At 33.0% G+C, this 13,433-nt stretch overlaps 1 protein-coding gene across 2 annotated transcripts in view; it reads left to right on the forward strand.

Annotated features, from left to right (window-relative positions):
* LOC121115605 (facilitated trehalose transporter Tret1) overlaps window positions 1-13,433 on the forward strand; it is a 67,679-nt gene that overhangs the window by 42,512 nt on the left and 11,734 nt on the right. Inside the window, exons 1-3 of one of the 2 annotated variants that reach the window (XM_071887640.1) lie at window positions 3,842-4,081; window positions 10,933-10,995; window positions 11,062-11,221. Coding sequence is in view for 1 of the 2 variants with exons in the window: in XM_040709681.2 (XP_040565615.1) it covers window positions 10,933-10,995; window positions 11,062-11,221 (223 nt within the window). In the remaining variant the exon portion in view is untranslated. Of the gene's footprint in view, window positions 1-3,841; window positions 4,082-10,932; window positions 10,996-11,061; window positions 11,222-13,433 lie in introns of those variants that run through there. The other variant, XM_040709681.2, reaches the window with a different exon arrangement.

The following is a 13,433-nucleotide window of genomic DNA, read 5'->3' on the forward strand; positions in this document are numbered from 1 at the left end:
GTAGTTATATATCTGTGTTGATAATTTTAGGGGATAAGCTAGAATGAAAGCTAGGACATATAAATATAGATAAGTGATAGAGCGTTTTCATTGACTTCACAGATTGCATCATAAATGGGTAGCGACGCCATCTTGAGGGTCTAAAGTTGATATATTTATTAAATAAAATGAACAAATTTACAACAAACGTCATCAAATCACTTTAAATACGAAAATGGACATAACAGCTGTATAGAATACAAATACAAGTAAAGATTCAAGCCTTTTTATTTGTCTGTCCCATTTGACATCTAATTATACGACAGTCGTTCATTATCATTTTTATTTATGGAAATGAAAAATAGGTTTTTATCGCAATAAAACTTATTAGTGTGCTTTTCCCCCCTTAAACATGTCTAACGGCAACATCACACATAAAAACATTCTATATCAAAGTAGTATTGGGGGGTGGGGGCAAAAAAGAATGTTTGGAAGAAGTGGGGGAACACGATATCATATGAATACTACATCTTCACGCTTTAATGAGACATGATGAAAAGTCGTGAAGTATTGTTTTTGTGAGAGACTCCATCAGCAAAAAATCTAAGGTTGGAATTAGTAGGGAAGACCAAACAAGTTGTAACACTTTTCACTTTATTACTCCGAGCTGAATTTTAACATGTCTCCTATTAGAGTTGGATTCGTCTTAGGACTAATTTCCTTAACAGTCGTTTTCCCCCCTTTCAGTCTTTTGTTTTATCGGTCTGATCTTCTTTTACAATTCAACGGTCCAAAGGACCGGTACACGGTCTTTCAGTCCTACAGTGATAGCTATTTTTATAACCTATTTTTCACTCATATCTAGGATTGAATAATATCAAAACGAAGCAAATGATAGCAAGAACGTATAATAATAAGTTCTAGCCAATCCCCTTCTAATTGAAACTTCAGATATCTTGTCTATTGAAAGAAATTATCTTGATCAGTTGAAAGGACAAAGACAGAAGCAGGGGCCCGACCTCATGATTTCATGAGGGGGGTTTGGTTTTTTGTAAAACGAATAGATCTTTATTTTTACAAAATAAATACTAATTTTATTTCCTTCAATTGAATATTTTTTTTTTTTTTTTTTGGGGGGGGGCTACATCCCTTCGAGTCCCCACTACAGACGCACCTGAATATTCATGTCATTTCAGCTGTTGTATTTACCACAAACACCCGCTATGGACTAGTCCTTGTACTGACAAATTTTATTAGAAGCGGGCTGATGGAACTGAAGTCTTTTTACTTTTTTACTCTGACCAATACAAATTCCAATGCTTGAATTAAGGAAGACCATAACTAAATTAGATCTGTTAAAAAAATATTTTTGAGATTTTGTTATGTCAATGATCAATTTAAATAAATACCTACCTTACAAAATTGTCATTCAAGGCAATTTCCCGGGGTGATCGTAGGATTTTTGCCAACGATGGGGTGGAGGCTAAACCAGAAATTGGATATATATATATATATTCTTATTGCCTCCACCAACGAAGTTGAACAAAGGCAACGCCATTGATGGTACAATATACAGGTCTCAAAGGTGAAATTCATGCCTCATGGGTCGTCCTGGAACCAAATACCGTGGTCATATCAATTTTAAAAAAAATCCATCATAATATACTCACAAAACACATTCATAATCAAGGAGGGAGCGGGAAATCACATTGACAATGGTCAATATTATTTTTTATAAATTTTTGAGCCCCTCCGGTGCGGGTGAGCATTATAAAGTCTATATCATTATGAATTTAAAAAATATGAATGTGCTAAAACATACCAAAAAGAAAAATGAAAAAAAAAAAAAAAATTGTCTAGTTGAGATGTACATTTTTTATTTTTGTGCAAAAAATGTAAATCGAATATTGAATAGAAAATTGTTAAAAAAATAAAGTAATGAACTAATTTTGGAAAAAAAAGTAAATAAAATTAAAATTATTTATTTTAATTTTAAAGAGGAGCACAAACTTGCAAAGATTTTTTTCGTACTTGCAAAAAAAAAAAAAGAGGTTATGGAGAATAATTTCGTCACAAAAATTATCCTCGATAACTGGTTCTTTTTTGCAAATAATGCAAAAATTATGTATTAAAATGTTCTGGAAATTGAAAATTTAGTAATGTGTACTATGGTTTCGAATTTTTTGCTCAAAATGCATGTTTTTGTCTCCTATCTAGTGTCCTTGAGCTCTACAAAACAAATTTTGATACTGTTTTGTTCCATTTCTTCTTATAAAGCAGTGCTTGAGTTTGAGTTGAACCCTAAAATTTCTCGTTAGACAATGTGCAACCCTTAAACCTCTCATTAAGAGATGATTATAAACTTGGGAATTCATTTTACGTGTTTACCAAAAATTAAAAAATTTAGAAAATAATTTCAAAAATTCCCAGTTGTTTAAAAATAAATATGTTTTTTAGAAAAAAAATTCAAAAATTAAATTTTTTGAAGAAAAATGCATAGTTTTTGGGCAGAAATTTGAAAACTGAAATTTTTGTAGAAAATTTTTTAAATATTAAAATAATTTCAAATATTAAATTTTCTAGTTAGAAGCAAAATTCTTTTGTTTTTTTTGGAGGGGGGCTATTTTTTCATTTATTAGAAAAGTAAGGAATAGTTAAATATCAGATATATATTATAATTGGATATGCAAATTAAACATTATTTTCCCGACGCCGATCCCGATTCCTGAAAAAATACCCGATTATATGATTTTGATTCCAATAAATCTTCCCATAAATAATAGATAAATATTCTTTTCCAACAAAGATTTCGAAATAATAATAATTTTTTTAGATCCGACAAATCAAATGGGCGCTTTTCAAGATACTCAAAAAGTTCTAGTACCTGAAACAGGTTTGGGTGTTGGAACTTTTTGATTTATACAAGTTTACATTTACAGTATCGAGGGAACTTCGTAGCCAGATATACGACCCGTCGTATCTTTTCTCCTTGACCTTTGTTAAAAATGCATTTTTAACATAGATCTTTAAAGTCTATACCAATATTAATATATTAATGTTTTATTCTTTAATTGTATACATTTCAATATACATATTACCCCCTCCATCAAGCCTAGAAGGTGCCCTCTTTTTTGTCTAGTATAAAGAAATCAGTGTAGTAATGTGTAAATTTATGTTACATAAGTGTGATTTGATTGCACTATATGCCGTTAGAAAGGTAAGTTTCGTATTAAATAAACTTTCTAGAAAGTTTTGAATTTGATTGCCTGAGTATGGTTTGAGCAGCCTCAAAGATGGACACCAGCAATGAGAATATAGGCCATATTTTACAGTTTTTCTTTGAAGTAGGGTAAAATGCTTGCCGGGCTCCTAAAAATGTGAATAGTGTTTATGGTGCTAATAATTTAACTACCAATCGCACGGTATTTTGGTTTTGTATATTCTGTTCCGTTATTTTTGATGTGAAAGATTTCAGGCCAATTGTCGAAAATGTTGATAGAATATTGAAAATCGTCGAGTTTGGCTGTCTTGTAATCAATGTTTTGATCTTTTTTTTACTACACCTACTAATGAAAATAGAAGAAAACTATAGCATTTCTTACAAAAACATTCCTAGCATGGATGTGGTAATGCTAAGCCATACCCTAATCAATATTTCTAAGGAGTGAGCAGTTTATATGTATTTTTAATTAAAAGGATAGACCTATTCGCATAAAGGTGGTTCAATAATGTAGATTCATAGATTACAGGTACATAATATGTACACCTTAATACGCAGTTCATTCAAAAAGAAAACCATTAACCTTTCCACTATACCACACCCTTCATAGATACTGTAATTTAATACAAGATAATTTGAGTTAGTTCAGCAATATGATATTTTACAATCTCATGTTTTTTGTTCATACTCATAATATATATCGTTAGTTCTTTATCAGCTAACCATATCTTACATAAAGTCCCTCGTAATAATAAGAGATTGAACTTCTTTTTATTGATTGGGTTCGTATCATGGTTGCAAAAGGATGTTTTGTTTTGGTAATGTAGTTCCGGGTAGTACATTGAAATCTGAAAAACTGACTACTTCAATAATTAATGAAGGGTGAGTATTGTTGAAAATATAAAATTATAGATGTATTTCTAAATACATTCTTTGAGACTACATTAGCTGCCCTGCCTTGTATCTACGTTTTCCTTATAATAATACTAAATAAAATTGGTGGCCTGGCACCCAATGACAATGTAGTCCTTTGTTATGGTGTCCCAGTACTGGCTGACAGTAGAATTGAGGTCTTCATATTTTGTATGACGGACACTGCAGTCCTTCTCCTTGACATGCACCCAAAAATGTAGTCGAAAATATTGGCATCAGGGGTGTAGATGGGTTCAAATGTGTCAAAAAAGAATTCAAAAGAGTTTTCCGAAAAAGAAAATGGGTTTCTTTCATTGCTGGTATCCAAGGTGGCCTCTCCACACTCACAAGGCTCTTTCCTCCACTGCTTTTATAGCTTCTGGTCAGTCTAGTATGAAACCCCAAGATCTCTTGTATGAAATTACCAAAACCAATCCAACCACATTTCTAGCAATGATATAGGCAGGAATAACTCCGATGCCAATTCTTAATTTTACTTCGAGTCGAACAAGGTATTACATTTGTAACTCCACAAACAATCCTCTTAGTTATTCTATGGTCTTCCATGCACTTGTGACTACATTCTCCTTATTTTTCTCTCTTCAAGAATAATGAAACTATCTTTGCGATATAAAAAAATTCTATTCTGGTTACAACTAAAAAAGGAGCAGAATCTTTTGGAGAGGTTTGGAGATTGTTTTGATTCCAAAGTGAATTGATGGATCCATGTTTCATCCATGGCTGCATACCGACGCAAGAATTCCGGTTTGATACGTTTAAACATGGCCAAACACAGTTTTTGTTTTTGGTCAATAGTGAGAAAACTTGGAATCCACTTTGAACAGAGTTTTGTCAAGCACAAATGTTGATGCAATATAAAGGTAACACGTTCATTTGATATCTATACAATGTCAGCCAACTCACGCAACTTCACTTTCCAATCATTCAAAACAATTTACTGGATTTTTGTGCATCTCTTTTTCATAAGCTCGTAGAAGCAATTTGTGATTGGATGGTAAAATATAACAATCCTTAGTTTATAATATACAAATTATATACGATATTATATTCTAAGGAGAATACATTATTGATAAAGGATACAGATGAGGATTTCCTAGAATGAGACATAATCTTGATATATCAAGAAATTGAAGAGAAGGATATCCTTTCAATCAGGATTAGTGAAACGATTTCTTGCTTTTATATATTTGTAGTTATATTTCCATATGGTTCCAATTTAGGTCAGTAGAACAATATATTATCTACATTAGGTTGTCTCAAGGTATATAAAGTAAATTTAACAAGTAATAATTAATTTCTACATACCTCTTTCACAAATAATTTAAAATGATTAATTAATTGAAAAAAAATACAGATATGTACTTAATATAAAATTATGTCAATGCATGAGTCTCGTCGAAAATAGATTAAAATTTGTAATTTAAAAAATGATAAGAAGACATGCTTTTCTGAAATGTATATATTGATATTTTAGTAATGTTAAACACAACACTATGCAACAAAATGAAGACATTTGAGCAGCCGCAGGCTAAACCCCACATTAATTATTGTTATTTAAGCCGTAGAATATGAATATGAACAATATAACTTTCAAAGAAAGTAGGTTTGGCCTTTAAAGAATAAACAAAAATCAATTTTTTAGGTTATAGCTATGATTCAGTGCCATATTTTGACATGAAAGACCTATATAGATGAAAATCAAATTAAATAACAAATTCAAACAAACATTCAGCATTTGAAAAATGAAATATTTTTATATATATCATGATGACAATGAATAAAAAATGTATATAACCACAAAAAAATCGAGTCAAATGAAGGATCTTAATTGGAAGCAAATATCTTTTTTGTTTTTTCTTCAAGTGCTTTATATGCTGAAGTTTTAGAATATACCTTACATTTCAATTTAAAAAAAATAGCATTTAAAGGTCAATTTTGATTGATTATAGGTCAATTTTGATTTTAATATTTATTATAGGAGTTTTTATAAAATAAGCTGTTTAGGTTGTGGTGAATATCGATTATGATAATATTCTGTGAAAAATAAAAAATAAGCTCTCTATGAGTTTTCAACAATAATATATACTAATATGATTTAAAATTTAGATGTTAAGGGATTAAAACAGGTCTATAGGTGCTTCATATTCAAAATAGTTGATTAATTGATGGATATATTACCGATTCAATTTTCCTGCCCAGAAAATATATACAGCACTTGAAGAAAAAATAAAAAACATCAGACTGTCCCGAGAGTTTCAAAAAAGAGGGTGGCTGGCCATATTTTACACCAGCAATGAAAGAAATTCATCTCCTCCGTTACAAAACTCATTATATTGAGTCCTTTTGGGTATATGTGGAAAAAAGGGCTGTAGTGTCAGTCATGCAAAAACCGAAGCCCTCAAATCCACTTTCAGCCAGTACTGAGACGCCATAAAATAGTAATATATCTGCAGCGGGTGCCAGGCCTCCACCACCCCCTGAAAGCCATAATTGCTGCTGAGGGAGGCTACATTAATGATTAAGGGAGCTCAGATACATATCTATTTATAGCATTAATTTTGTTGAAATTCTATTGTTAATTAATAAATTATATCTTGTTGAAGTTTAAAGTTCAAAGTATTGAGATTTTAATGAACCACTCAGTATTTAATATACATAATAATATTACTTTTATACATATAAAAAATTAATTGACTCATATGGGAAAAGAAGAAATGCCTTATTTATTCCAAATACCATGTATCTAGAGTTCTATGACTCATGACGAGTTACCACAAGAGTCATACGGGAACATTCAATTTTTTCTAAGAGTGTTGCATATTATAATCTTCAAACCCCAACAATTCTATCTTTCGAAATAGAGAGGTTCTGTTATTTAAATGCCTCTTGTTTAGGGGAGAGAAAATGCCATATTAATCATTTTGTTTTTTCCAAATTCGTATTCATCATGGGATTTTGACTCCTAAAAACAAGGTACTTCAAATATTTGAATGTTTGTTGCTCACTATACTTTACATTTGATGTTATTTTTCATTATGAAACTCTTGATTGATGAATAAATAACCTAGTTTTTCGTTGTTTTGGTGAACTAACTGTTGTCTTCAAAAAAAATTCCCTTGCCTGTATTTTATCTCGATAAATGAAAGAAACTCAACATCATTTAATTTAAACTAATACTGTGAGGAGAGATCATGAACAGTTGAAACTCTTCGCATATTTTTCTCTTAATCTGAGACTATCTTGATTCAGGGGCCATAAAATAAGAGGCAGTTTATTATAATTTATTCAGGACAGGTGTGTCAAATTCATTTTATTTTGGGGACAGAATGCAGCTTAATCAGATCTCAATCCTTGCAAAATTATATGAAAATAAGAATAAGTCTACATTGTTTTTTTGTTTTTTTTTAATTCATTTTATATGTCTTGGGACAGCCTATTATACAGGGTACGGAAGCAAAACGTAGAGTGAATGACTGATTTTCGAAAAATGTCAATAATTTTGCAATTTTTTTTTTACAAAACTTTGAGACACGACCATTGTGAACATATTCACACAACATGTCCGCCCTCAGCTACATAACAGCCTCCACACGGTGGTGGAAAGCCTTGCAGGAGTTCATGATGAACGTCTCGTACAAGTGGTTCCACTCCATCACAATGGCGGCCTTCAGGGAGTCCACGTTTGGGTGAGATGCCCGGTTAGTCTCTCTCTCCAAAGTGCCCACACAGCAAAGTCCAATTGTTCAAATCCGGCGAAGATAGCAGTCACATGGCCTTAGGCCAAAATCAGTCATGTTTTCGGTACCGAACTTCTGGCATTTGAACGATGTGTGTAAGGGTGCACCATCTTGGGTCCACACATAGTTGTCCTCTGGCCTTGAGTCATGGCAGTATGGTGAACCTCAGCACCTTGTAGTAGGGCTCCTGGTCGATTTTCTCTCCAGCCTTAAAAAAAGAAGGGAGGCATCTTCTTGCCGTCGGACGCCACGACTTCTGGAACCATTGTTTGGGCTAGATGTTTTGTACAGAAGACCCCCTTGACCTCCTCTGCTGATCATCCAAGCCAACGGTTGTAGACATGGTCCATGGTAAAAATTGTCTCGTCAGAGAAATATTTTACAGTGGATCCATTTGCCTTGATCCATGCACTAACTTTCTTGCACCTCTGCAGTCTCCTTTCCTTCAGAGTGTCCCTCAACAGGCGGCGTGGGTTCATATGTAAGAGGACATCACCATCCCCTTCTTCAAAGCCCTCATGATTGTCCCTTGTCCATGTCAAACTCATTAGAGAGGAGATTCTTTATTTTATGGGTTCCTCCTTGATCTTCTTCTTCAGGTCCCCCAGAAACTCAGAATCCCTTTTCAAGTTGTGTCCCCCCCATTTCCTTAGTCCTTGAGAGGTATTTTTCATCCATTTTCATCTTGGTCACCTTGAAAATGAGACTCCTGGGGCACTTTACAATGTCCATAATCTCTACCACCTCAATTTGGGCATCCAGAAGGTCAGAGATTCTCTGCCTTTTTTGCTTCTTCCTCATTCATGATGGAAGATTTGAGAGATGTATATTATTGTTTACTTCTGCAGAAAGGACAGAATATGCGGGGAAAAATTTCAAACCTCTCTATTTTAATTACATAATTATTTATTAACAGTCCACATTTTCTTCCAAACCATGTACATAATATATTGTTTTACTCACCTAAATTGGTACCATTTGAAAATGTCGCGAATACTAATTATAATTTATGTAAGGAAGACTAAATTGATTATAAAAATCTTACTTATTCGAATTATACTTTAATTAAATACATTAAAAAAAAGTATATGCAATTTTAACAACACTTTTACTAAGTAAAAATAATATCATGATATGACTGATGAATACAACAGCATCTCAAGCGCTCACTAACAAAAACAAACAAACCAGTGTTCACTGAATGCTCAATACAAAATGCCAGCGAAAGTTAATTCATTTTGACATAACACCGTTTATATCAACACCAAATCTAAATATATTCTGAAAATGCATATGAATTATGAATGATATACAGGGTGTCCACGATAAATTGGAACTACTTTAAACTTCATCCAGATCCCTAATGTAGATATTCGGGGTTAAATCATACTAATATAAAAGGTTGCGTGAACAATACACTATAACTTCCACCACAATTGTTTTGACAACAAATAATAGTCATCATGGAACAAGCAAGGAGAGACGCCATCCTCGAATTGGCTCGCACGGGACACAAGCCCTCTGCTATCTACAAGCTTCTTAACTACCCCAAGACCACGGTGTACCGGATCTTCAATGCCTGGGAGGTTGAGGGGAAGGTCTGACGCAAGGCCCACAACATGAGAAGTGACCGAATCCACACTCCCCGCTTCCTTGAAGGCCTCCAAAAGTCTATCAAGGCTTCGCCAGGGACTTCCTTGTCCAGGTTGGCCAAGAACCGTGGAATGAACAAGCAGCTGGTCTCCAAGGCTGTGCATGAGGACTTCGGGTACAGGTCATACCGAATGGACAAACAACACATCCCAACGGCATCCATGAAGGCCACCAGACTCACCAACAGTAAGCGTCTACTCAATGACCTGAAGAGCCCGGGAGGAAGAATCATCTTCTTCTCCAACGAGAAGAACTAGACTGTCGACAGAAGCTACAACGTCCAGAATGACACGTGGCTTGCCAAGGAGAGAGAAGAGGTCCCTGCAGTCTTCACCACAAAGTTCCCGGCCTCCGTAATGCCCCTGGGTGTCATGTGCAGCACCAGTGAGGCGATGCCTCCTTTCTTCTTCAATCCCAAGGAAAGGGTTAACGCGATAAGGTACTGTAAAGTCATAGAGTAGTTTGTCATCCCCTGGATAAAGGATACGGCCGCTGAGAGGGAGTTTATATTCCAACAAGACTCAGCGCCCGCACATATCGCCATGAAGACCACTAACCTCTTCAACTCCCACGACATCACTTTCTGGGATTGCAACACCTGGCCCTCCAACTCATCCGACCTCAATCCGTGCGATTACTACTGGTAGGGGGAAGTTGGAGAGGGAGGTGTGCAAGGTCAGTCACAAGAACATCGTGTCCCTGAAGGGCTCCATTACGAGGGAGTGGAATGCTGTCGATTCCGCGGAAGTCATCAGCGCATGCAAATCCTTTAGGGGCATGATGGAGAAGATGGTGGCTGCTGAAGGAGGACATGTTGAATAAATTTATTGTTTAATATCATTAACAAATACACCCCAAATTCCATTTTTATCAAGCAGGTTGTATTTTAAGATAGGTTCAATTTATCGTTGACACCCTGTAAGAGAGCAATCACAAAAAAAAAAACAGAAACCTTGCAGCATATTCGATGTAACTTTGCATTATTTTATTAATACAAGTACATTACCATTTCTTAACTAAACAATATGTATATTATATACACCAGGAAGCACAATATACAGTGCACCTTGTATACACACTCGATGTTGTTGCCCACGCCTGCAATATTTCATTAGTACGTCAACATTGTTATTGCTTCGATCCAAACATGTTTAGGATATAAAAAGGGGAGGGCTATATCCACTGTTTATCCTAGATAATGACAGACTTTGCTTTATTCAAATAGAAAATTATCTACGAAATAAATGAAATGTAGCAATAGCATCAGATAAATAACTAGTAATTTTTAAAATGGCCAGTATTAAAATTAAATCAGAGATTATATTTTATTTAAAACCCTCTTAAAAATTATAATTGCGTAAATAATAATATTCTCGCGCTCTAACATAGTCCATTATTTTACTATTTCAGGATGTTCACAAAAAGTTCATCAAACAATTCAAGACGGTGGTTAAATTGAAGTATTTGCATCAGGTAGGATATATTGAAATGTGCATTTTGTGTAAGTAAGGTACTAATATATGAATATGATTCTTTTAGACTACAGTTACGATAGTCGCATCCTTGGGATATTTCATTGGTGGCTTGGCAAGAGCATGGTCTGCACCAGGGATTCCAAGTTTGCAGGGTTTGGATTCAAACGAAACTGTGTATGCCTTGGCTCAAGCACCCCTCTCAAACGAGTTGACATCTTGGATAAGTAAGTTTTTTGTTTTTTTTTGTTTAGCCATTTCTGCATAATTTGTGACGTAGACTCAAATCCAACTTGAATTAAGCAAAAAAAAAACAACACACAAAATAATAACAACATCTTAAACAGTATATCAGCTGTTGATATTTGAATTTTTCTAATGGGTGAAGAGTCATCAATCATCATTAAGCTGCGGCAAGATAAAAGTCATGACAAAATCCAAGACCTATCATGATATTTGTTTAATAAACTTTTTATATTAATATAGATATTAATAATTATTTATAAATATTCAAAATGGCGTAGAATCACACTAGCTTCCATGTTTCCTTAACATAATTTTTGAAATTAGGACGACAGCTTGGAAAATAATATAATTTTATATAAATTACCAATACTTACTTGAGTACTCTAAGCTCACTTAAATTCAATTATTGCGTCGGCTACAAAAAAAAAATGTATATTCAAAACGAATTATCTAATGTTAAATCCATTAAAAGATTAATGATTATTTAATTTAGCACTGTCTATTTGAATTAATTTAACTGCATTTAAAAAAGGGAAACATATTAAAATGTATGTCAGCCCCTCATCTGAAAATATAATAAAAAATGGTGCCTGTAATTTTTTCTTACGATATTTTGCTTTATAGCCATTTTGTCTCTAGGATATTTCGCCTTAGTATATAAATAAATGAGGGCTTGGCGTCGTTTTTCATTATTTTTGGTTGAAATTGATGTTCTTTTTAGATTTTTTAAATCAAAATATACAATTTATATTACTATAAAATGGATTAAATGTTTGTTTTCTGTTTTTATGTTTGTTCTTCAGTCCATGAGTCTTTTCTAGTATGAAAAATCCATCATGTATATTACTAACTAACCATTGAAAGCGTTACTGTGTGTATATATTTTTGTTGTTCTTATTGTACTAATTTAATTACCTATTTTGTCTCTGGTTCAAATTCATTATATAGTGAGATTTTGTTGGTGTAGCTATTCAAATTTTAAGCCATCTTTCTATCATTTTTCCAACGGATATAATATTGGAGAAAAATGATTATGTTGTTGTTAATTTGCCAATTTAAGCTTGCTGGGATTTTGACCTTATTCATACTTCTATTAATTAGAGTTACTACATTTTGTAAAACATGATAATATACGTCATGTTGACTTTTTTTTAAACAAATAATCTAGTTATAAAAAATTAATCAGAGCTGGGAGTAAATGAGACTGGGAATCGATTCCTACTTGAGTCTTATTAAACTTCAAAACAAACAATCGGTTTGGATTTGTTGATAAATTAAGGGGAATCATATTTGCCATCTTTTTATGTCAGTATATAATATGTTGGAGTGTTAATTTGTAGTTTTAATTGAGTTGTATCAACTCAATTATATGAACATCTGAAGAATATATATATATATTTTTTTGAAGTAACGAAGAAATATGTTTAATAAGAATTATAATTTTTACATATCCAATCTCTGAAAATGCTTAATGACTCACAGACTAGTAGCACTTTACTTTATTCATATCTATATGATCATAGTTGATGCTTTAAGAAATATAAAAATCTCTATCGACGGAAAAAGGAATGTTTCAATACTAAAAACCTATCATACAAAAATATAAAAGATCGCGAATATGTCATGTGGTAAATTCTTCATATGGCGAAATTACTTCCGACGAAAATATACACGAATAATTTACCCACAGTAAAAATGCTTGCGGCAAAAAATTACTTAGAAACAAATATAGTTTGACTACTCAGAGATTACAAAGCATAATATAGAATTGTGATTGATTAGAAAATCATTTATGGAGAGTGCTCAAAAACTCAAAATATTTGACTAGGTTTAGTGATAAAATCATAAAGCTCCTCAATAAAAAATTTATAATCATCGACTCAGTCGTTGTGGCTCCTTTGTTACTTTGCGCTGATTTGACTTTCTCCAATAATGAAACCTATTCGTTTTCCTAATATGTTCACTATAAGTTAATCTAACTACACATTATTCTAATAACAATAATCTTGATTTATATGCTTTCTCCTATAAATCAGGCACAGTTCGTATCCCCATACTAATAACCCGTATGGCAGGCAAATAATGAAATTTATGTTTTTAAAAGATATGGTGTTAATAATTTGAAAAATGGGATTCTTTCAAATTAAAAAAGAAAAGATTCCAACTTAATCACAATTTATAATACAGTTGTAT

Source organism: Lepeophtheirus salmonis, chromosome 4 (genome assembly GCF_016086655.4).
Source record: "Lepeophtheirus salmonis chromosome 4, UVic_Lsal_1.4, whole genome shotgun sequence".
Taxonomy (NCBI): domain Eukaryota; kingdom Metazoa; phylum Arthropoda; class Copepoda; order Siphonostomatoida; family Caligidae; genus Lepeophtheirus; species Lepeophtheirus salmonis.